This window comes from Melanerpes formicivorus, unplaced genomic scaffold (assembly GCF_026170545.1).
Source record: "Melanerpes formicivorus ecotype bairdi unplaced genomic scaffold, bMelFor1.0.p_v2 SCAF_11, whole genome shotgun sequence".
NCBI lineage: Eukaryota > Metazoa > Chordata > Aves > Piciformes > Picidae > Melanerpes > Melanerpes formicivorus.
Window position 1 is genome coordinate 15,420,144 of NW_027142363.1, and position 26,272 is coordinate 15,446,415.

At 39.8% G+C, this 26,272-nt stretch overlaps 1 protein-coding gene across 1 annotated transcript in view; it reads left to right on the forward strand.

Annotated features, from left to right (window-relative positions):
* The window catches only part of EPHA6 (EPH receptor A6), a 255,468-nt gene that overhangs the window by 82,332 nt on the left and 146,864 nt on the right, over window positions 1-26,272 (forward strand). The window contains exon 3 of the mRNA XM_068144634.1: window positions 16,355-16,479. Coding sequence (XP_068000735.1) covers window positions 16,355-16,479 — 125 coding nt within the window. The remainder of the gene's footprint in view (window positions 1-16,354; window positions 16,480-26,272) is intronic.

Here is a 26,272-nt window from a genome sequence, read left to right on the forward strand (position 1 = left end):
TTAGAGGAAGGGGAAGTCATCTGTCTCTGGTCAAGCAGCATTAAAAGACAAAAACCCATATAGCTCCTTAGCTACTCCATGGAGCACCAAAGAAGGTGTGGTGTGTTCAGTAAAGTTGGACATCTAAACTCAGTGCTCTGCATCTCCATCTGGAGGCATTATGTGTCTGCAATATTTATACAGGGTCCTGATGTTCCAAGCTTCAGATCTTCCCATTGAATTCAATGCCTAAAGTAACTGAGAGTAGATGATCTGAATACCCTTGTGTAAATGTAATGGGAACTGACCAGTAAGTGAGCACCAGTAATAAACACTGACAAACTCAAAGCTGTTACAGTTAGAGGAGTTCATTCCCACGGCAGCTGAACCCTCCTTTGTCAGCTGGAGCAAATTAGTTAAATATGAAAACAGCCTTTATTCCTCACGATTTTTTTCATCAGTCAAAGTAGAAATTTTTGGAAGGACATTTCAGGAAAGATCAGCTTGCATAAGAGGAGCAGTTGCAAATCCAATCACAATGTACCTGACCACCCATGGCATTAGTAGATATGTTACCACCACAAGACCTTTGTCATCATGCACAGAAAATTCTAATTTAGGAGAGAGTTAGCATGATGGCTCAGCAAATTAATGCCATTGATGCAGCTCCTCAAAATGATAAGTGTATTTCAGGACAAAAAAACTTCGATACATAAATCTCTCATTCATTTTCATTAACTCCTTTACAAAAGTTTATCAGCACAGAATCACTCTGTGCAAGCAGAATAATATTTTTAGAAAGCTATTTTGAAGTTCTTCTGTATGATTTATTTTCTTGATATTTTAAACTTCCTTTTTGATCACATTTTTCTAACCCTTATTTGCTGAGCAGTGTATATAAAGAACTAGTAGATCTGGAGTGCAAACATCTAAATGTGACAGGAACCTTTCATAGCCATGCTAGTAGAGTATCCTCTAGATGGTATTCAAAGAATTGCTACATGTGGAAGATATTTTATTTGTATCAAAGATTCCCTTAGTAATTGTGATGTTTCAGTGGTGGTTTTGCTCAGGTGTTGCCATATATTTGTGTACACAGAGGGACATGAGATGATTGTCTTGAATGTTGCAGAATATTTAATGTAACATTACATAGAATTACATAGAATAAACCAAGTTGGAAGAGACCTTCAAGACCATCACATCCAACCCACCTAAACAACTAACCCATGGCACCAAGCACCCCATCAAGTCTCCTCCTGAAAACCTCCAATGACGGTGACTCCACCACCTCCCCAGGCAGCCCATTCCAATGGGCAATCACTCTCTCTGTATAGAACATTGATACTGAGAATCATAGAATACCACGTTGAAAGGATCCTCTGCTTCAACTTTCTTGGCAGAAGCCTGGTCTAGACAAGATGCCCAGCACCCTGTACAGGTGAATCAAAGTTATCCAGTGTTGTGGAATCCACCACTTCCCTGGTGGATTATTCCAGTGACTCGTTGTGAAAATTTTTCCTTTATTGTCCAGTTGGAATCTCCCCAGGAGTAACTTGTATCCATTACTCCTTGTAAAAAGGGACTCTCCAAGGGACCTTGTTTTTATGTTTCCTAAAGGATTTAAATTATCCTGTGTGAACACAATAATTTCCCAAATTTTCCAGTCAAACTCCAGACCCACAAGTGAATCACAAATCAAAGTGTGATATTGAACAAAGAGAATTATTTAAAATACTTGAGGATTCAAAATAGAAAGATTTACTTAGTGAAGTCATAGCTGGACCAGCCACTAGACAAATGATAAGTTCTCTGTTAAACCCTCTTCCTTCCCAAATGGGAAGAAAACAGGAATGTGGGGGGGACATTATGACTGCAAAATAAAACAGCTGTAGTGAAAACAATAACATTATATATATATATACAAATATATAATCAATATTCAACCCAATCCCACTCTGATGCTGTGGTGAAGTTCCAGAAAATACAGTTAGAAGACTTAGCTGAAAAGGAAAATCACTGAACAAAATTAGTTCTGCTCTAGCTCAAACCAGCATAAATTATAATCATATTTTCCTAAGGAACACATTATTGGGTGGGTTACTTCAATGTGACAATATTAGTTGTAATCAGTAGTGCAATACCAATGTCTAACCCTGATGGTGCTTAACACCCATGTGTATGCAAATCTGCTCTCAAGCTGGAAGTTGTTTCTGTTTTCAAATTCTGGTTTTGTGCACATTCTGTATTGTTTCTGTTTTGGTAGTATTAAAGAGTTTGGATAAGCAGCATAATTTAACTCTAAATTTTATTTTGGGGATCAAGCACTTAAAAGTTAGACCCTGAAGCAGTCAACTCCATGTCACTAATGTACTGTGTGGATATAAGCCATTAGCTCTGACAAGCAGCTCCCTAAGCTGCTTAGCTGGGTCGTTTTCTCTCTGTAAAATTTCTGCGGCACAGGAGGTTGTTCAGGTATAAATAAATGCTTATTCCAGAGGAGTGCCTTTCTGCTTGGGACTGAGTTGAACAGAAGGCTCTCTAATCAGATAATATTTCTGATTTTTAAAAGGCAATCTAGTCCATTACTTTGTCTCTGACAATAAGCAACAAGGAACATTGATGGAAGAAAATCAGGAAAGTATCAAACAGTACTTCTCTCTGAGTATTCTTCTAGCTCCCAGCATTAGCCAGTTAGTTAAGGCATGTTTTCTCTGTTTCTTGCCTGAATTTCTCTCAACCTCCCAAGCTTTTGGAGGCTGCAGAATTATCATGGTCCTCTTTAGAAAGTGACCAGTGCGAACTCTGCTTGTGTTGGCTGCTCACCTATGCCTTGTCCCTTACAGAAGAAGAAGTTGTGAAGAAAGGGACAGCAGTGCTCAGCAGTGCTTCTCAAACCTTCTTGCATTTCCTTTCTATACAAAATACTTCTGTTGTGCTGGTTTGGCAGAGCGACACGACATGAAGAATAGATTTAGAGGAGGAAAAATACGAGGGCAGAGTTCAGCATGGGGAACACTGAAGAACACAAAAAATGGTTAAGACAGTGCTAAAAAAGAGAGAATAGAAATACCAAAGAGGCAGAATGGAAGAGTTCTGAGAGTTCAGAGGCTCTTGGTTAGAGGACAGTTATCAGATAATTACTTTCTTGGAAACAAAATTCAGACTCCTTAAGCTAAGTAGTGCACTGATCTGCAGGTGTGAATGCACAAGTTTCTCACCTGGTTATCTGTCAGGAGATTGCCTATTGTGCATAAGCATCAATATGTGTATTAAGTATAAAACCACAAGCTTCAGGGCATGAGCTAACTAGTAGATAGTGTTTGAAGCTTTCCTTTTGAAAGGTTATTCCAAAAATGCCCACGGTTCCATAAACTTTCATTTGAAACATCTTCTCCTGCCATCATCTGATCTAATTTCTAGGCTGCTCTTTTTTCTTGGTGTTTTGATTTTTATGAAAGTCAGGAAGATGAAAGCGCTTTAGCTCCCGATGGTTGTGCAACTCTGGGGAGTTTTGTCTTTGAGAGTAAATAAATAAATAAATAAGAACTCAATCTTCTAGAAAGATAAAAACACCCCCAAAAAAAGGACATTTCAAATGCATTTGATATTAGTGTGACATCTTTTCAGAATATATGACTAGTCAGAAAAATCTATTGCCTCTTCTGAACCTCAAATCCTGGACATTACAGAAGTTGAAAGTGACAGCTACCTGGCTGCTGTTCAATTTTATGGTTGATTTGCCCTGTTTCCTTCAAGTGTCATTGCTTCAATCTCTCACCTTGAGAACCTATCCTCGGACTCAGAGGTGTGTAAACATCCTTTTCACCTAACGAATAGAAGGTGTACTCTTCTACTACAGAGAGTGTGTTCCCTGATTTTTGTCTATGGTTTCTTGAAAACTTGACCATACTACTTCATTAATTCTTTTTCCCACTCACAGACAGCAGAAGAGAATTATTGCAACTTACCTTTGTGAACTGCTATCATTTGCACATAAGCAGTGTGAATCTTTCCTTAAAATTACCTCATGGGTCTCCTATCCATTGTTCTTTTCAGTTCTTTATATCTTTCTACTGTATTTCCAGTACAGAAGTACTGTCTCAGTATATTGTCCAAAGAGTTAATAAGGCCAAGCTAAAGCAGATCTATTCGTTTCACTATACAAACTGGCTAGCTGAGATATGTCTATGCAACACCCAATTGGAAAAACAAACAAGCAAACAAAACAAAACAAAACAAACCCCACTTTATTTAGGATGTTGACATACCAAAAATTACTCTTGCATTATTCTAGATGTCACCTTTAAAGAAGATCCATGGCTGATTTTGCACTGAGCTTCTGTGCCAATAGCAGTGATGCATATGTTGAATGTGTGGCTGAAACTCGGGGATATATTTGATCTATCTGCAGCTGTTGCAGTTCATTGTCTAAGCAAGAAGCTTCAGTGTGCATTGTGTGCCACACTAATAGGATGCCTGCAACAGGAATGATAAATTACCTTTTGGAATTGTCTGTCTCCCTCTAGAGGAACTCAAAACAACTTCACACAGAATCAACCAGGTTGGAAGAGACCTCCAAGATCATCAAGTCCAACCTATCACTCAATTCTAACTAATCAACTAGATCATGGCACTAAGTGCCTCATCCAATCTCTTCTTAAACACCTCCAGGGACGTTGACCCCACCACCTCCCTGGGCAGCCCATTCCAAGGGGCAATCACTCTCTCTGTGAAGAACTTCTTTCTAAGATCAAGCCTAAACCTCCCCCTGCACAGCTTGAGACTTTGTCCTCTTGTTCTGGTGCTGATTGCCAAAATTAAACCCAGTTTTTAAATTGAATCAAGTAATATGAATTCCACCCTTCTTAACTAGAAATTGGACACAATTGAGTACAAACCATTGACTTACTGGCCTTCTAGGAGTGTTTCTTATTGTCTGTATGACAAAGTTTAAAAGGATGTTCTTCTCTTTACAAAGGTCTACATATAAAGGTTTAAAAGGTACTTGAACCTAGGGTAGATAGGCTAAACCATAGAGTTCATTGTTATCTAGTGATTCTTTGTAATCAAGAGATGTGAGTATACCTTTGGAATAATTGTGTCTATTACATAGTATGTAATTTTGTTTGTAATATCAGTGGGAATAAAAATTTATCAGGGCATATTTATTTAGGGCACACTATGATCGAAAAAATGCTTTGTCAAAATCAGCATTTGCAGGGAAGTTATTTGATGTACTTTGTAAGTCAGTATCAGATGTGCCTCTAAGCACTTACAAATAGTCATTCAAATTGTTGGAGTACAATAGCTTGACATTTTCTGTACATGCCAATAAACATAGCTTTTACAAAAGGTTCAGAGAAGATGTTAAAATAAAATATTCATTATTTTCTTGCTAAAAGAAAAACTTCTTTGAGACCTATAAAGTACTGTTCTACAGAAAATTACCTGCGATCTGGTATAAACAAGTGCAGGAAGGATTTGCTGAAAGGAGTGTGCATTTGAGGTTTGTCTTCGTTACATCGCAGGATGAGTAGCAATTAATAGAGTGGAAAGATTGCAGATTTCCTGGTGCTTTTTAACCTGCTTGTTTCATTTTCAAACTTCTGAGATCAATTTAGCAGCAGGAAGTTCTGCAGAGTAATTTGGTTCCAGTTGACCCTGGAGAGATTTTTTGCTGAATGAGACTTACTTACAGTTCTGTTTCTATAATGACACCTTCCTGCAAAAAAAAAAAAATGCTGCCACCTTAACCTCAACTTGTATTTCCAGTAAATTTATAGCAATTTCCAGTTTACATTAGCAAGTTGGAAACAAAGTTTTCCAGAGAAATATTGTCCTCACATCATAGGGCATCTAGAAGTGCTGGCACAATATTTATAATCTAACTAATACGCTGTCTGGAGCACATCCTTTTATCAGGCTGATTAATGTCATTATAGTAGCAATCTCAATCTGCTGATAAATAGATCTTCCTTACCTCCTTCTCTTTTAGTACAGATTTATCTAAAAAGGAAACCCTATAAGCTATTCTGCCTTTATTCTTAAGAGGAATGAATGAATGCCAGTGTACTTCCCCAAAAGACCATGCACGCCAATTTCAATTGCCGATGGCTGCGAATCAGTAGCTTGCCACTATAGCTGAGTCAGGAGAAACAGTGAACAGTATAACACTTAACATCTGAGCTTGTGAAAGCAGCACAGATGAAGAGCATGGATTTCCATTACTTATGCTGTAGGTACCACAACAGGGTTTATTAATTGCCATAAGAGGTGATAAAAAGGGGAATTATGTGTCTGAGAGTTCTCTTGAACCCTTCATTCTGCCATCAAATAACATGTTTCCTTGATCCGGAACAAAAAGTCTGAAAGAAGCAAATTAATGGAGAGAGTTTTTCACCCCAGTTGCCATGTTCTTGCATTCAACCACATACGTTGCTGCTGCTGATGTGGGTTGCTATGCCAGTACTACACAACCATAGTGTTCTGTTCTGCCAAATAAGAGCAGAGAAGCTCTAATTTGGGGAGAGCTGTTCCCTCAGGAATCACAATGGCCTGTTAGGTCTTTAAGTGATGTAATATCTCCTGCTGCTCCAGTAATAAAAGGCAATGGAAGGGAGCCAAGAATCTCCTTATTCAGCACTGGTTAGGCGACACCTTGAGTACTGTGCCCAGTTCTGGGCCCCTCAATTTAAGAAGGACATTGAGACACTTGAACGTGTCCAGAGAAGGGCAACAAGGCTGGGGAGAGGCCTTGAGCACAGCCCTGTGAGGAGAGGCTGAGGGAGCTCAGGTTGCTTAGCCTGGAGAAGATTAGGCTCAGGGGAGACCTTCTTGCTCTCTACAACTACCTGAAGGGAGGTTGTAGCCAGGAGGGGGTTGGCCTCTTCTCCCAGGCAACCAGCACCAGCACAAGAGGACACAGTCTCAAACTGCACCAGGGGAAGTTTAGGCTCAAGGTGAGCAGAAAGTTCTTCGTAGAAAGAGTAATTGGCCATTGGAATGTGCTGCCCAGGGAGGTGGTGGAGTCACTGTCCCTGGAGGTATTCAAAAAGGGATTGGATGTGGCACTTGGAGCCATGCTTTAGTTAGTCATGAGGTGTTGGGTGACAGGTTGGACTTGATGATCTCTGAGATCTTTTCCACCCTCATTGATTCTGTGATTCTATGAATCCCTTTGCTCTGGTATGATTTGACACGATTTCCATTGATTTGGCAGGCAACCTATTCAGTTATGCAGATTATTCTTGTTTGCATGTGATTTCCTGGAATCATAGCTTTCCACTACAACTGTTGAACTTCATTCATTCCCCTGCTTTCAGAAATACAATAACTCCTTAAGACATAGGTGTGATTTTAATATTTTTTTAGCTACTGTTATTTAAAGAACCATGTTATTAACATATTAAGATATTTTAAATTATTCACTATATTATAAATTATGCTAGCTATCTCACAATACTTTTTAGCTTGGAGAGTTTTGCACATACATGAGAGATTGGAATGTCCACATAGGCTGACTGACAGCTGGTAAGGCTTTATTTTATACAATTGCTCTTAAATATCTTCTACTGTAATTCATTTTGAAGAATCGGGGACTGAGCAGGTTCCGTTAGAGGAAAAGATCTAGAAGTGCTTCTGTCTCAAGCTTGCAAAATATTGGATGGCAACACATTCTGTAAGTGAAAGAAAATCTGCAGTGTTGAAAAACGGCATGGGTGAACAATTACTGTCTTCATATATCAGACTGACAATAGAGCATCGAGAAATTAAGCAGCAAGGAAGAAAGAATTGCATTATGGAATGTAATAGGGAAAAATTGTGTTGAATCTGTGTTTAGCCTGGAGGAAATTGCAGGGTTGCATCTATCATGACCTGTAGCCCACAACACAGCAGCAAAATCCATTTTTAAATGGTAGCATTAGGTTCATACGTCTTCCATCCACCATTTCTGAGCAAGCAAAGAAAAGGCAAACAGATGATAATTCTAGCTTGCTGGAGGCCTACTTTTCAGTAAATTAAGTACCTCAAATGAAGCATACTGTTGTGTTGTTGTTGTTTGAATGCAAACATTTGGGAATTGGTGTAAGAAAGTAAAGTTAAAATGTTATTTTTCACCCTTAATTTCTTAATTTGCCGGCTCCTATACCTTGTCAGGAAAAGTCCATGCTCAGCTTTGAATCTTTGAATCATAGAATTATAGAATCAATAAGGTTGGAAGAGACCTCAGAGATCATCAAGTCCAACCTGTCCAATCCCCTCCAGTGATGGTGACTCCAAAACCTCCCTGGGCAGCACATTCCAATGGCAAATTACTCCTTCTGGGAAGAACTTTCTCCTTACCTCCAGCCTAAACCTCCCCTGGCACAGCTTGATATTGTGTCCTCTTGTTCTGGTGCTGCTTGCCTGGGAGAAGAGACCAACCCCCACCTGGCTACAACCTCCCTTCAGGTAGTTGTAGAGAGCAAGAAGGTCTCCCCTGAGCCTCCTCTTCTCCAGGCTAAGCAACCCCAGCTCCCTCAGCCTCTCCCCACAGGGCTGTGCTCCAAACCCGTCCCCAGCAAAACCTGTTTGGCCATAGCCCTTTCTCCTCCCTCCCTGTTCAGGGTCCAGGTTTGAGGTCAAGGAGCTAATAGGCAGGCACTTTTGAGGCCGCCTGGAGGGGGTGGAAGCTGGACCCTGTGCCTCATGCTTCAGAGAGGCAACTACACGTATCAGAGGCTATGAGAGAAGGCTGTGCAGTTTTGCCCACCAGGCAACATTTTGAACTGATTGGCAGGATTTGCAGAGGTAATCTGCCACTGGGCCATTCAAAAAGGGAATTTATAGGGGAAGATTTCAGAGCCCACATATCTCTCTCTCTCTCTTATCTCTAGTCTTCTCCTCCCCTGTTTGTTAATGGGATTCAAGGTGGCGACAAGCACCTACTTTGTGCTCCCATCTTCAGGGCAATTAGCTTCTTTTGTCCTGTCTCTCACTTCCTCTAATTTTGCATACTCCCCTTTGGATTATTCCTGCCCTTTGGATTACAAATATGAACTCAGAGCATCCCTTCATTCAGCAAAGGTTTTGGTAGTTAACAGCTCAGCAGTTAATGAGTAATTTATGCTAATTTACCTGCTTATTTCTAAGGTTTATAGCTTGGTTACCTGTTGGTTAGCTCTGTTGTGAACCCAAGGAGCGCCATCTTACCACCCAGAGTGGCATTGCTGTTTGTTTTGTGTCTGTAAGAAGATTCCAATTTGTTCCTCTGCATTCCAAGTTCTGATTTCTCTAGACTGTTATTCCACTGTTTATTAGCCTATTGTGTGTAATTAACCTATAATCGACCGGGCAAATGAACCTGGATCAAATTGGCTCAGAAACATACTTTTTAAATATTTAATAAATCATATTCATATTTTATCATATTTCCAGCTTATCAATTTGATCAAAACTATATCAGTCACATACTCGAAACAATAGGAGACATTGACATTCAGGTTGTATGTTAGGATAGCTCAGTCAAAAGATTAAAGAGAATCTCTAGAGCACAACAAGAAAAGAATATAAACACAGGTCTCCTGAGTCCTGAATTCCTGGCTCAGAAAATAGTTTATCTTCCCTTATCCTACAAAGATAGCAACAAAAATATTAACAAGTAAATGCAAAAGAAAAAAAAATAAAAGGATGAAATGCATCTCTGACGGAGGACTAATAATCATACTGCAAGAATGAAAACTGTAGGTGATTGGCAGCACAACTCCATCCTTGTTGGTTACTGGTAATACATGTCATGCATGGCTTTAGTAACAGAGATTGAAGGCTTTTGGCTCTCCTTCCTTGGTAAATAGTTCAAAAGCTAACAATACTAGGGGCATTAGCATTGATAGGAAATGTTGATTCGTTACTTACAGATCTGTTACTGGAGTAAAATGTCTTCCCTAAGAAAACATCTTTTTGTTACTTATTCCCTTCCTTACAGACTTCCTAGAATCAGAAGTAAAATCAGTGTTTTTCCATACTGTGCTCTGAACTAGCAGTTTTTCCAAGGATGGGATCATGAGTAAAATCTCAAATGTAATCTATTGATAATGTAATCTATTGATATGTGTAATATAAAATCATACTCAGTGTCCAAAAGTATAGGAATTCTAACACAGTTACAGAACCTAGAGTTCTTTCACCTGGGAAGGAAGAATAAACTGCAGCAGTACAGGTTGGGAGGGGGTCTGCTGGAGAGCAGCCCTGTGGAGAAGGACCTGGGAGTCCTGTTGGATAACAAGTTCTGCATGGGTCAGCAATGTGCCCTGGTGGCCAAGAAGGACAATGGGGTCCTGGGGTGCATTCAGAGGAGTGTGGCCAGCAGATCCAGGGAGGTTCTCCTTCCCTTTACTCTGCCTTGGTGAGGCCACACCTGGAATATTGCATCCAGTTCTGGACTCCCCAATTCAAAAGGGACAGGAAGCTACTAGAAAGAGTCCAGCGGAGCGCTAGGAGGATGATTAAGGGACTGGAGCACTGCCCTGTGATGAGAGGCTGAGAGCCCTGGGGCTTTTCAATCTGGAGAAGAGAAGACTGAGAGGGGATTTAGTAAATGTTTATAAAGATCTGAGGGCTGGGGGTCAAGAAGGAGGGGACAGGATCTCCTCCATTGCCCCTTGTGATCGGTCAAGGGGTAATGGATATAAACTATGACACAGGAGGTTCATCTCAACATGAGGAGGAACTTCTTCACTGAGAGGATCACAGAGCACTGAAACACGCTCCACAGAGGGGTTGTGGAGCCTCCTTCTCTGGACACTTTCAAGATCCATCTGGATTCTTTCCTGTGCAGCCTGTGCTAGATTCTATGGTCCTGCTCTGGCAGGCAGGTTAGACCCAATGATCTTCAGAGGCCCCTTCCAAGTCCCTAACATCCTGTTAGCCTGTGATCAGTGATCCTGTGAAAACACTGCCTACACATAATCACATTTTCTGGTATAGAAAAAGGTGCAAATGTTGGTTTTACCAACATTTAAATGGAGCCTTGGTACATCTTTACAATTAACAATTATAAATACCACATATGCATGCTGTGGCAAAAATTTGACAGTAGTTTTGTTAAAGTATAGCTGTATTTATAAAGAGAAACACATACCAAGATGACTTTTTCCTTATCAATATAGTATTAATTTTAAAAACAACTTTCTACTATTACAATTATCAATTGACTTTGACCATAACAGACACAATACAGGGGGCAAGGAGAAAAGATGGCAAAGATTATACAGCCAGTCTTGATTTTTGGATGGTAGGTAGGAGGAAAGTGATTGTGAATACCTGGTAGGGCCTATTCTGCCAGTGAATAAAAGGCTATTGAGCTGTCAGGATTTCTCTTCACCAGAGAAAGAAGAATTGATATGAGATACCAGAGGGGTATAGAATCATAGAATCATAGCATCAATAAGGTTGGAAAAGACGTCAGAGATCATTGAGTCCAACCTATCACCCAACACCTCATGACTAACTGAACCATGGCTTCAAGTGCCACGTCCAATCCGTTTTTGTACACCTCCAGGGATGGTGACTCCACCACCTCCCTGGGCAGCACATTCCAATGGCCAGTCTCTCTTTGTGGGAAGAACTTCTTCCTAACATCCAGTCTAAACCTTCCCTGGCACAGCTTGAGACTGTGTCCTCTTGTTGTGGTGCTGGTTGCCTGGGAGAAGAGACCTACCCCCACCTGGCTACAGCCTCCCTTCAGGTAGTTGTAGAGAGCAAGAAGGTCTCCCCTGAACCTCCTCTTCTCCATGCTAAGCAACCTGAGCTCCCTCAGCCTCTCTTCACAGGGCTGTGCTCAAGGCCTCTCCCCAGCCTCATTGCCCTTCTCTGGACACATTCAAGAGTCTCAATGTCCTTCTTAAACTGAGGGGCCCCAGAACAGTACTCCATGTACAGACAGGCATAAAGTATCATTTTGTCATCAGCTGATGTTGTGTCGGAAGCTTCTTCTCAGTGCATAGACACCATATTAAAGTTGTTCAACCCTGGAAACCAGTGGGGAAATGCTGGCAATTCTTGCCTGCTTTAAACAGTATGAAACAAAACATTGAAAAACTGGAAAAAGTGAAAAATTAGAAAAATGCAAAAAAGTTTCAGAAATGCTACAGATCTCCTGTTTCAAATTCAAGCACAGATAATGGAAGTCAAGTTCAGAAGGGAAAGTCTTTAGGGAAATGACACTGGAATTCAGCCATCATTTAAAGTACACATTTTCTGTCCTTTGTGTAGTGTATGAGAAAAGGGATTCCGAAAAAGAAAAGCCAAAGAGATTTAGAATAAAATGAGCTCACTCTGAATTAAGGAATGAACTTCCATTATTCAACACAAATTGGAAGAGACAAAGAAACTTCTCAGAATATATTAAATTAAGGAGCTCACAGCATTGTAGATGACTCATTGTAATTCAAGAAATTTATAACAGTGTAGAGGAAAGCATAGTGAACAGATGGTGCAAAGAATCCTCAGTACAAAACAGAGATCAGCGCTGAGCTCGAGAGCCAGAAACCATCCTTCAGACAAGTACCAATGGCAAGAAAATGCAGACATTAAAATGATTAAAAGCCTTGCTGAGTTTCTAAGCATTTTTTTTTTTTCATATGGTTTCATCAGGTAACCAAATTAGAGCTCTTCTGCTGCTACTGTATTTGAATGAACTAATTAAAAGGACTTCCCATTGATTCGCCCTAGGAAAATTAGAGCAGTCTTTCAAGTGGGCAAATAAGATTTACCTGCCTTAAAAAGAGCTTTAACAATAAGTGGGTAGGAACTTAAGGGTCTGAACAACTTTAGTTAGCACCTGTTACAATAACCTGAACTTTCTCCATAGAAAGTACTGCTTTTGGTAACAATTCATAGCAGCTAAAGGAACAAGACCTGAGCTAGCAGCAGCTTTTCATAGTTTCATAGTTTCATAGTTTCATTCAGGGTTGGAAGGGACCACAAGGATCATCTAGTTCCAACCCCCCTGCCATGGGCAGGGACACCCCACACTAGACCAGGCTGGACAGAGCCTCATCCAGCCTGCTCTGAAACACCCCCAGGGACGGGGCCTCGACCACCTCCCTGGACAACACATTCCAGGGTTTCACCACTCTCATGGAGAAGAACCTCCTCCTCACATCTAGCCTGAATCTCCCCACCTCCAGCTTCATTCCATCCCCCCTAGTCCTATCACTACCTGAGATCCTGAGAAGTCCTTCCCCAGCCTTCCTGTTTGTCTGTTTCATTGCACAATCAATTTCTGCCTGGAATCCTTTTCCTGAAAGTCATTATTTCCTCTATGACATGAATAAATAACTTCTGCATGGCAAATACAGGATCATTCTTCTGAACACATTAAGAGATAGCCAATTCTGGCTCATTTGTGGCTTTTTGTTAAGAAAAATGTTTTTTATTCATACCAGTTACACCATAAGAAGCACAAATACTTTTCTCCTGTTCATAGCCTTATGTACCAGTGCTACTTGTGTAATGTGAGTTTTGCTGTACAGGGGTTTGAGTTTCAAGTGCAGGTCAAGCATAGCTGGTTTAGGAGAGGACTAAAGTCATTGTCTTCCATTAATTTGCTACGGAGTTGTTTCCCAGGAAGAAGATTTGAGCTATTTCTTACACCAAAGTTTTGAGAGGATCTTCTTATGCGCCAGGACTGTTTTGACATCCGCTTCCTCAAATGGAAGAGTTATTGCAGGGAACTGAGGCTGAAAACATGCATAAACTGCTGTATAAATTTGAAAATCAGAACCCAAGGAAAAATGCACAGTATGGTACATTTGAAAAGTTTGTAAGGACTATGTCACAATTTGAAGCCTAGAAAGGCCAGGAATGTCATTATGTATTTCTGCAGTTTAAACTGATGTTTTCTGTAATCAACTGTAATAGTTTTGCAGGTTTTGAAGCCGTGGTGTGCTGTGAAAGGTGACCCAACGGGTGTCCCTCGCCTGTGACGCCTATCTTTGTTCCTAGTTTGGAGTAGCTGATTTTACCCCAGAGAAATATTACAAAAGCTCAGCTCTACCCTCAATTTCAAGTGCAGAAATGTCTTTTAAACTGAGGGAGGAGTATAGGTACCCAGAGACAACATTTTGGCCCAGAACCTATGAATGCTTTATATTCAATTATTTGCATTTTGTTATCTTCAGTTACTTATATTATGCTGTTTAAGGACTTCCTGAAAAACAGTTTGATCTTTTATTTAGCATAGCAGAAATTCTCCTTTTTTTCATTTGCTTGCATCAGACTTGTGGCTAAAATGACAAAAGTAGTAGAAATCTGTAGTAGAGAGTATAGAGAGTAGAGATCTGTCTAAGCTCTGTTTTACACACTTAAGACTTTTGGGAGGGTTTTTTTCACATCAGACAGGACTGGACCATTATATTGCAGAGTAGTTATCCACAGGGAGGATTGACAGTGGATGGCATTTTATTTTCTCTCTCAGATAAATGCACTGTCGCAAAGAAAGAGATTGTTATGTGAATGTCTCTGTGTGGAGTTTTCACTTTTTCAAAGAAAAACAACCAGATTTGCTCTCTTTAGTGTTTGTTTGCATACTGGAATTTATTTACTCTTTTCATTTCTTCACTTTCCTGAAATATTGACAGGAAATGTTGTGACTAGAAGCAGATTCTTATTTTGTTTTTTTATAGGGAGTCTTTCATTGGAAAGATAGAATAGAATAGAATAGAATAGAATAGAATAGAATAGAATAGAATAGAATAGAATAGAATAGAATAGAATAGAATAGAATAGAATAGAATAGAATAGAATAGAATAGGTTGGAAGAGACCTTCAAGATCATCACGTCCAACCTATCAACTAATCCAACCCACCTAATCAACTAAACCATGCAACCAAGCACCCTATCAAGTCTTCTCCTGAACACCTCCAGTGATGGTGACTCCATCACCTCCCTGGACAGCCCATTCCAATGGTCAATCACTCTCTCTGTGTAAAACTTCCTCCTAACCTCCAGCCTAAACCTCCCCTGGCACAGCCTGAGACTGTGTCCTCTTGTTCTGGCGCTGGTGGCCTGGGAGAGCAGACCAACCTCCGCCTGTGTACAACCTCCCTTAAAGTAGTTGTAGAAAGCAATAAAGTCACCCCTGAGTCTCCTCTTCTCCAGGCTAAGCAACCCCACCTCCCTCAGCCTCTCCTCATAGGGCTTGTGTTCCAAACCTCTCACCCAGTCAAAGTCATAACAATGTTTTATTTTAGGAGACAGATCTCTGGAAGCTTAGAAGAGGTTAAGTAAGATTCATAATATAAGTGGGGAAGGGTGTGTAATGCACTGGTATTTGTTAGTGGGAAGACAAATGGTGAAACCCATGCACTCTGGAAGAACTTTTTATTATTCTTTTTTAACAACAGCTGGTCTGTTCAGCTTACTCACTTGTCTTGAAGAGTGTTGAACAACATTATTTGTTTGTTGTAACAGTTGAGAAAGCTGCACATCAGTATTTTTGGAACAGAATCAGTGTTCGGAGAATATTAGACCTTCTTTGGCATGTTTGATCAAATTAATGAAGTAAGCAAAGATCATTTTCTAGAATGTTACTTTATTATTGCATACAAAATAGTACATCTTCTTTTCCAAAAGGGCAGAAAATATGTATCCTAGAATTAATTAACCCCAAAGTGAGATAATTTGGCTGTTGGGTGCATCTGCCTATGTTAAGCCTCTTCCAAAAGCTGCTGGAAGTTGTTCATTCTTGTTGCCGTGTTGCAGACCTTCATTATGAGTTACAGCAGGTTTGGGGGCATCTTTGCCCCATGGTTTGCTTGTAACCTAGTCCGTGCTACTGGCCTCCACTAACAAGCTGGCTCTTCCATGCGCAGAGCTACCTCATGGTGTGCTCAAATGCCCTTGCTGCTGCCAGTCTAGCTAGCAGAAACAGAATTCATTGCATCTGTTTTAAGCTGTGTCACATTATTTTACCCCAAAGAGTAAAGTGAATATACATTTTACACAATGGCATTCTAACATTTAGTGAAGATTATCTTGAAGGTAGAATTTACTGCCTCTGAAATATGGTTCTGGACACGATGTCCTAGGATCCAGCAGTGCAACCTGGTTGCACACAGCTGGCAGTAAGGTCTGGCACAGGTGGTTATTTCTACATTTTTATATATAGCCATTTTTCAGAAATTAGTCTGCACTTCAACAAAGAAGTTACTACTATGTACTTGGGACATTAATTCCAAGTTGTATGGTTTCCCTGAGAATTGCCATCTGTCATACTTTTCTGTCTGGAGGTCACTCAAAGTTGCCTCAGGTTGGTATCCTAAGACAATAGGTTGAAAGGATAAACCGTATGCTTTGTCTTTAACCCTTAGTTATCCTTTTCCCTTTCAGCACCCTCCTTGATAGGTATGGTAAGGAAGGACTGGGCTTCCCAAAACAGCATTGCCCTCTCCTGGCAAGAGCCGGACTTTCCCCATGGAGCAATTGTGGACTACGAGATCAAGTACTATGAGAAAGTAGGTTTCACTTATAGCATCACCCAACCTCAGAGCCTAAAAAGCAGTATGTTTTGTATTTTTAATATTTAATTAAAAATACTTTAAACTTTTCACTTGATCCTGCATACAATGCTGTATAAGTAGACATTTTATTTTATGTTGCTTTTTTTGCTGTTTTACTTCTAACTTGTTAATGACTGTCTTCTTTCACATCAGAATCAAGCAGAGCAGCAAGTAGGAAGTAGATATACCTGTCTCATAGCAATTCATTTACAAACATCAATAAAGGATTGTATTGATCATATTGAATATCATGTTGAACATATTTTGGGCTGTAAAAATTTATTACATTCACGTGACACTGTCAAGACGAATGCCAGTGTGATTTAATTTTGCAGTATTACCTAGCAATAATCTGCTTAAATGACAGCATGCACCAGCCCTGTTTAGAGGGTTATGAAAGATTGCAAGAGAGAGAAACTGCATGGCATTCATATAAAATTTCAGGCATTCTGCCAAATTAGTGTGATTTCACTAAAAAAGAGGCTAGCAATATACATTATGAGTAAAGGTACAAAGGTGCACAAGGCATAGTATGTCATGTGAAACTGTCATTTGAAGTCTGCTTCTCCCAAAACACAAATCATATTTTGTCCATTCCAGCTGGCTATGTAGCATTGTACCAGTGTAAAATTCAGTGCTAATCAGTGCCTTCATTCCTAAAGACACAGACAGGGATTTTTTCATGGTCATACTTTAAGCAGCTGCCTGCTAAGTCAGGACTTGCTGTTTCTCTGACCTTATCTGAAAGTCACAATGAAGCTAATGGACACGTGAGAAGATCACAAATAACACAAATATAAGCCAAGTCATGAAGGAAAAATTTAGGAATGTTAAGCCCTGTAAATATCTGAGAAATTTCATCCTTGGCTGCATTTCTGTATTAAGATTAAATAATTGAAGTTTTAATGATGCAGAAAAAAAAGAAGGGTGAACCGGGAAAAAAGCCTAACCAACTTAAATATCACAGCTAACAGGAGGAGACAGGCTGCTTACAATATTTTGTAGCCAAGGCCAGGAAACCTTATATTCCTGTCCTTGAGGTTTTAATCCATTACCATAGTAAGCCACATTATGGCTTGCATTGCTCTTGTTTCCTTTATTGTTATTTCAAATAATAACCAGGTGAATTAAACAAGGGAATTAGAGAGATTTTCTTCATTTGAATGGGAACAATGCCAAAGATCAAAAATCATTTCTACAGATGTCACATTATTAAGTTTATAAATATTCTTTATCAATAGATTGCAAATATCTGCCAACAGTGGCATGACAAATAGCTGTCCTTAGAGGTCTACATACTGTGTAGGCTTTTCTGTTCTAAGACTACATGCACAGGCTTCACAGCCCTTTGATGCATGCATATTAAACCACTCCTTTCTGTTTCTACTAAAAAAAAAAAAGAATCATTGGCTGTTTTCATCCTTTATATCACTGTTGTCATCTGGTACTGGTGCACAGGCATTTTCTTGTTAATAAGTTAGAACAGGCATGCTCTCTGGCAATGATATATAGTAGACAGAATGAGAGACAAACAAGCCAGCAACAGCAGTAAGAAAATCTCTTATTAGAGCAGAGGAATAGGTATGTGACAGATCTTCAAGAACTCTTGGAGATCAAATTCTAGAGCAGAGGAGACAAATCATCTAGTACTCCAAGTCAGTCTCCTTGTTTCCCCAATTAAGCTAGAAAATATAGAAAGTATTAGCGTATTCCACTATAAGTGTATTTAAATACTGTTGAAAAAATGTGCACTCTAACTGTAACAATGGGTAAGTAAATGGTCAAATGTAAATGGCATATATTAAAGAAAAAGAGGGATGTTTCCTAACACAGTTCATTCAATTATTACCAGTTTCAGTTAACTCATTCTTCTTCACCTTGGTTTGTACAATGTCAGGTCTAGTTATAGCAAGTGAAACTGTAATCTTCTAGGCTTCTCAATAACCCTCAAATACACAAGTAACAACATTCATGCTCTCAGCAGCAGTGACAAAATAGGAATGATGTTGCATGCTCATAAGAAATGTGGTAGAAGAGAAATAATTGTCTATGTTTTAGCATTAATTTTCCAGAGACATCCCTCTACTGAATAACAAAAAATGCAGCTAGAGTTCAAGAACATGTTAAGTATGAAAAGCTCAGAAGTTTTATTAATGTCTTAAGGAGTTAAGAAAAAGGCAGAAAGCAGAACTCTCAGGTACTAATAAAAAAATTATTTGTAAAATGGAACAGCTTTTGCAGGCCTTTCCTTGTTCCTTTTTACCTGTCATTTACATTTACAAAAGAAAAGAGGTTTTGTTCTGATATACAATATAATCACTCAATCCCCCAGTTTCATCAATACAATCAGTGTGAATGTCTGAAGAACTCTGCAAGGCTTTAACATTGCACAAGTATGAACTACTGTTTCTTAAAAGATAATGCCTTCTCTGTGAAAATTATCCACATCTTACCAAATAATAACAAAATAAAGTACAAAGGAAAACTGTATAAGGTTGTCAATAAGCCATAAGTATGTAAAACATACATCAGTTTTAAAATCTAGTAAAGCTCAGCAATGTGTCTCCTTCAAAGCACCTTCTTCCATGACCTTCAGCAAATTTCTTCAGCAAATGGCTGCTAAGTACTCAGAATTATAACTTCGTGAAATATTGTTTGGCTTTTCATCTGTCTCTAAAAATCAAAATCTTGAGAATATAACAAAACATTGTTGTGAGCCAATTCTGTATGGATTATACAGATTTTTAGTTTCCTATTTAGGAATACACAGGCACATATTTATATGGTTGTCTGGCAAGAGGTCACTGTTCCGCAACTTTTCAGCCAAAAATGTAGGGAATATAAGCTGGCCTAGGCCATAATTAGAGAGCTGACTTGGCTTGTGAGGAGAACAAAAATTCCTAAACATTCAGTCCAAGAACCATACATGTTCCAGTTAGACCATTCAGGGATATTTCTTATTAGAAGCCACATCACGTAGATCAGACAAACCTCTGAATTTCTGGGTGATATTTTGGAAAGGCAAAGTCAATTCTCTTCCATAGGCCTATACTGTTCTGTGAGACCTATGTGGCATTGACTCTCAACCTCTCTGCTACTTACAATAGCTGAACTGCTCCAATCTTTCCACCTCTTTAATTACAATTTTGCATAATGTTTAACCAAGTTAGAGCAATCACTTTTTTTTTAGACACAACTGTGTTATAACTGCGCCAGGGGAGGTTCAGACTCGAGGTGAGGAGGAAGTTCTTCACCGAGCGAGTCATTCGGCATTGGAATGGGTTGCCCAGGGAGGTGGTTGAGTCATCGACCCTGGAGGCGTTCAAGGGGAGATTGGACGTGGCACTTGGTGCCATGGTCTAGTCATGGGGTCTGTGGTGTCAGGTTGGACTCGATGATCCTCGAGGTCTTTTCCAACCTAAGTGATACTGTGATACTGTGATACTGTGATAACTTCCCTATGTCCCTTAAGTACCAAGGATTACCTTCTTTGATAAAATTTTGCTTACATTAGATTTGTAAATCATGAAGAATAATATATGCACCAGCTCTAATACATGTGAAGGAAGCTGGCAGACCTGGGAGTACTGGTTGGCAGCTAGCTGAACATGAGCCAGCAGTGTGCCCAGGTGGCCAAGAAGGCCAATGGCATCTTGGCCTGCATCAGAAACAGTGTGGCCAGCAGGAGCAGGGAGGCCATTCTGCTCCGTACTCAGCACTGGTTAGGGCACAACTTGAGTCCTGTGCCCAATTCTGGGCCCCTCAGTTTAAGATTTTGAGTTGCTGGAACATGTCCAAGGAAGGGCAATGAGGCTGGGGAGGGGTCTGGAGTGCAAGCCCTATTACGAGAAGCTGAGGGAGCTGGGGTTGCTTAGCATGGAGAAGGGGAGGCTCAGGGGAGACCTTCTTGCTGTCTACAACTACCTGAAGGGTGGTTGTAGCCAGTGGGGGTTGGTCTCTTCTCCCAGGCAACCAGCACCAGAAAAAGAGGACAGAGTCTCAAGCTGTGCCAGGGGAAGTTTAGACTGGATGTTAGGAAGAAGTGCTTCCCAGAAAGAGAGATTGGCCATTGGAATGTGCTGCCCAGGGAGGTGGTGGAGTCACCATCACTGGAAGTGTTTAAAGTAAGACTGGATGACGCACTTGGTGCCATGATTTAGTTGATTAGATGATAGGTTGGACTTGATGATCTCAAAGGTCTTTTCCAACCTGGTTAATTCTGTGTGATTCTGTGACTGCGTGACATTACTCATGAGCAGCAGTAGCTCATTCGGTACTGTTGTCTCTGGATTTTTAGCATGTACTGCTTCTTTCTCTGGGCACATTCTTTCATTGTTGCTATACCTACCACTGCATGCTTCCTAACTTTTCATGCTTCAAAGTTAACATCAGGGGCAAGACTGGGGAACAGGAAAAGGCTTATAACAATAGGGATGAACATAGGAGGACTTCAAGGGCAGCCAGTAAGTCAACTCTGTATAAAATAGCGAGCACTGTGCTGTTAGCTTAGAATTGTTTGGGTAACTTTTAGCCTTATGATAATAATTCTCTTTTAAAGCAGTAATTTTACTCTTGTAATATTTTTCAGTTATTCAAATTATTTGAGGCATGAATATCAGTCTGCTTTTTCTGATATGATTAGAAGCCAGAAATGCGGGGCTTAGGCAATAATTTTCATAACCTTTTCAGCACATTCTTGTAAAAACAAGAGCAGTGAATAATTTGGATGTATAAGGACCTTTTGGACAGTAGCATTAAGGAGTTCTTAGTATCTGACCATAGCTGTAGGAACAGATAAGCACGTTGCAGTGAGATGTCAGGCCTTCAAGGAGTGCCTCTGGCATTCTTGGCCATTCAGAGCTCCTGAGAAATTAACCATGTCTTGCTGATTATTTTTAAAAAATAATCACTACAAATGTGCTTTGGGAGGCAATTAGTAAAATGAAATCTCCTTGCTTGTTTTAGCATAGCAAGTGATGTTAAACAAGCTTCTCAGTTTTCTGTTATTAACCTAGTGTCCTAAGGGAAGACCTGCAAAAGCCTTGGATTCTAAAAAAGAGGAAAAATCAGGTCCCAGAAGTGTTAAAAATGAGAATGAATAATTATGAGGCTTTCTGACCAGACATCATTTTTGCCTGCAGAGAGGAATCTAAGCACATTGCAACAGCCATTATCAATGACACTGATATAATTACTATTAGGAGGAAAAGAAATCTGGCCTGGAAATATCAATTACATGCAGCAAAGGGCTTATCAAGAATTTCTGAACTAGGCCTTCTCCATAAGATGCCTGCTTTGGCTAGCCTCCTAATCCTTGTTGTCAATTACTTAGAGATAGCTTCCAAACCTTTGTATTTAATAATGAAGTAGCCTATTATTGTTGTTATTTCTGCTGAACCAAAAAAAATCTCAATGAGAAATACAATGCTGTTTAAGCAAGCCTAGTGGATCTGATTTTTTAAAAAGCATGGTTCAGTCTCCTGATCTTATGTCTGTAGCCAATACCATTTTCCCCAAGGAAAATTGCACATACAGTGTTTATTCCAGTAACTGCTAGGAGAGCTGTGCAAATGCAGTAAAAGTGCATTAATAGTTATGAGCAAATGGTTTTCAAATTCTTTCAAAGGCATAGGAGGTATGCAGACAAAGCAGCACAGCTAGTTCTGTACCTTGAAGAAAGCTAAGAAAGCCTAATCCACAGATAGCAGAGGCTGATTCCTAATAAAAGGAATTACTAAGGATTGTACTAGCCATTCAGGCTCTGAACTTCAGGGAAACAATAAATTAACAGTTTGCTGACACATCAAGAATAATAATGTTAACCACAGGAATCAGCTGCTCATCTTAAGCATGTGATTAAATGGAGTCAAATATCAGCTATTTCATAGAAAGTTTAAGCTCCCTCCTGAGAACAAACTTTAGATTATTTTGATGGACATACTGTAGAAAATAAAGGTTGTCTCTTCAGATAGAATATATCAATTGCACAAAAGAAAGTGGTAAGAAGTTTAACATGTTTAATCCTGAATTAATGTACTCTCAACTTAGAGCATTTTATTATTGCTGTTCTTGCTATTTTTATTAAGTAGTGTGTTTGCCTTTGAGTTTAGGTGCAGTAAGTTTTAGTAGTATCTGAAGTCAGAGCTGCAGTTTCCTCAGGTATCTTAACACATATTCAGGAGTCAAATTCTGGATTTGAAAGTTTGACATATTTTAACAAAGAGAATGGTGAGTTTCATGAGCAATGAATAGAATAGAATAGAATAGAATAGAATAGAATAGAATAGAATAGAATAGAATAGAATAGAATAGAATAGAATAGAATAGCTCACATATCTGCCAAAAGATAGCCAAAATAATAAAACAAGTTAAATACAGTGTCCAGGTCTCCATTTCTCTAAAACCTGTCAGAATGTTTCCTTCGGACCTTCTTGAAGTAAGAACCAGCTTAAAAGTTCTCCAAAGTCTTCATCTATGAGCCCAAACTGTTTTAAAAGCCAAAGCTAGGACAGTGCTTTCATAATACAGAAGCTACTTAGTGTTCAAAAATTCTTGTTTCACAACCATAAAAAGAAAATGAAAATGAGTGAAAAAATAACAAAACTCTTCAGGGACATCTAGAGAGGCTGAAGTTAGAAAGATTCCTGGAATATGGCTGCAGAGGTTTTCTCTGGTAAATATTTTTAACTAGCAAACAAATATAATTATAGTAGTTCATAGCTGCTAGGAAGATGCAATTTAATATCTGTGCTTATCTGGCAATTCAATTCATGTTTCCCACCTTGCTTGGTTGCATTTTGAATTGCACACTGTTTCATCACCAACTTAAGGCACACACCTGGTTTTATTCCTTAATCTCTTCCTAAGTATGATCCACAGGATCACATTGGCTGTCTTCACGCCTGGTGTTCCTGCTTGACCCTCTTGCTTTTGCTCTGCCCATCTCTCATATCATTTTCCTAGCAATAGCGTTAACACTGGTTTAAAGTCACCCTGTCCTCATCTCTCCTCATTTAACTTAGTCTTTTTCATGATACATACCACATCAACTCATTTCTTCCTTTCCTAGTATATAATGCAATTAAAATGAGATTTGGGTGGGTTTTGGCCTTTCTATATCTTCTTTATGATTGGTTATCTGTTCTTTCCCTTTTTTTGTTGACAGCTTCACTATATGTATGGAGAAAGTGATGAGCTGACTGACAGGTAATCAAACTATAAAATATTGAAAGGCCAAACTGGTAAATTACACTTTAGTATTACAGCTTCCCCAAACTGCTATGTCTCAGATTAATCATAAGGGAGGTCAAGAAGGAAAGGCAAGAAGATTACAGCCTGAAGTGGCTGATGCCTTAAAATGCTGCAGGTTTCTCCTCTGAAGCAAATACTAGTGCTACTGGAATTTTCACTCTTTCCTGTCATAATTTTCATCTTAGCTCAGATTGGTCCTCAAATCTCTTTATTCACTTTCCTAAATTTACTTTAAGTTTCTTGGTCATGTGGAAACCAAAGGTATAAGATTTCTAGAAAATATTTTTTAAAGAACATGAATTTACTATTATTTCTAATGAAATTTTTCTTATCACTGTATTGTGATGAGAATTTACCTAATCTTGTTGAAATCATATTGTAATCAGATATTAATTAATGCTAGAAGCACATTTTTTAACATAGGAGTGTGCTTTAATAGCTTCCAAATATTACTGCTGGCAGTCATGTTAATAAATATACTGCAGGTCAAAATAGTCTTCTAAGAGAAAATCATGCATGAATTTATTAAATACAAAGGAGCTTCCAAAGGCAGACTTTGAGTTTCCCAGGTGGAGTTAATTTTACTGATTTCAGTGCAATTACTCCTCATGTACAACAATCTGTGCGAGACAAGAAGTGGGATGCGGTAAGGGCAATAAGGGGCAATATGTATTCTGTTGTGGGTTGAGCTGAACCTGCTGCTGTTACTCACCATTCTGCAATCATGCCAGCTTCAGAAATGAAAGTACTTAGCTGGAGCAAAGTGCTATGGGGCTTGAAGTTCAGACTGCAACGTGAGAGGCTTTCTCTTCTGGTTGCTGCTTCTGGGTTCTTGGGTGTTGTCGTTTCCACTGGGATGGCAGCGGGACAAGGAGGGATGGGGAAGTAGTTTTCTGGCTTGGGCTTTTGGCTCACTTGTTTCTGCTTCCTGCTGCTTTGTGCCATCCTTTTTCTGCAAAGAGGCTAAAGTAATGATGCATTTACTATTATGTTTATCTGGTTTTGCTTGATAGACTCTGTTCTTACCTCACTTGGTCTCAATCCCAGTTTTCCTATGTTACTATTCCCTCACTTCTGTGCTGGGTTAAACTGCTAGTTCAGCTTGACCCGAGTTGCTCTGATTTAAACCAGTACACATTCATAGACCATATCACAGAAGTATTTTATTCCAAAGAAAGACAATAATGTTTGAGAAATATTAGGGACAATTAGTTGTGAAAGCAGTATAAATCAGAGGCAATTTGCAAAATTTAGAGCTGTGAGGGCTATGTAATTTTTGGAAAACACAAACAGGAGGCACAAGGTCCATAGTTAGCTCTTATTTGATTGTGACCAGTTCTGTTCAATGTCTTCTTTAGTGATATAGACAGTGAGATTGAGTACACCCTCAGCAAGTTTGCAGATGATACCAAGCTGAGTGGCGTGGTTGATACGGACCGGGACACGCTGGAGAGGTAGGCTGTGGAGAATCTCATGAGGTTCAATAAGGCAAAGTGCAAGGTCCTGCACCTAGGTTGGGGAATCCTCAATACATGCTGGGGGATGATGAAACTGAGAGCAACTCTGCAGAAAAGGAATTGGGGGTACTGGTGGATGAGAAGCTGGATGTGAGCCAACAATGCACACTTGCAGGCCAGAAGGCCAATTGCATTCTGGGCTGCATCAAAAAGAAACATGGCCAGCAGATCGAGAGAGGTGATTCTGCCACTCTACTCTGCCCTGCTGAGACCTCACCCAGATTATTGTGTCCAGCTATGGGACCCTCAACACAAGAGGACAAAGACCTGCTGGAGCAGGTCCACAGGAGGGTCACGAAGATGATCAGAGGGCTGGAGCACCTGTGCTATGAAGACAGGCTGAGAGATTTGGGGCTATTCAGCCTGGAGAAAAGAAGGCTCCAGGAAGACCTTATAGTAGCCTTCCAATACCTGAAGGTGCATATAAGAAAGCTGGGGAAGGACTGCCTAGAAGGACATATAGCAATAGGATGAAAGGCAATGGTTTTAAGCTGGAGCAGGGTAGATTTAGTTTAGACATAAGTAGGAAGTTCTTTACAATGAGAGTGGTAAAATACTGGAACATTCCTGAAGACATTCAAGATCAGAATTGATACAGCCCTTGGTAGCCTGATGTAGTTTCAGGTGTCCCTGCTGACTGCAGGGCAGTTGGTTAAGATGACCTTCAAGGGTCCTTTCCAACCCAATGCAATCTGTGAATCTGTAATTTTACAAGAGGCAGAATATTTTGACTTGCAGTCAGCAGAGCACTTCAGGCATCAGATCAGGGCTGGCAGTTGAGCCAATTAGTTGACACTGAAGTGCTGATATGCACTGATGCTGTGAGCTCACAGCTGGCAGGATAGGGCCTGTGCAAAATACAATTCTAATCAGTTAATTACCTTGTGTATATGAAGTGTTGGAGAGCAGCTCTGGGGAGAAGGACCTGGGAGTCCTGTGGACAACAGGATGACAATGAGCCTGCAATGTGCTGAGAAGGC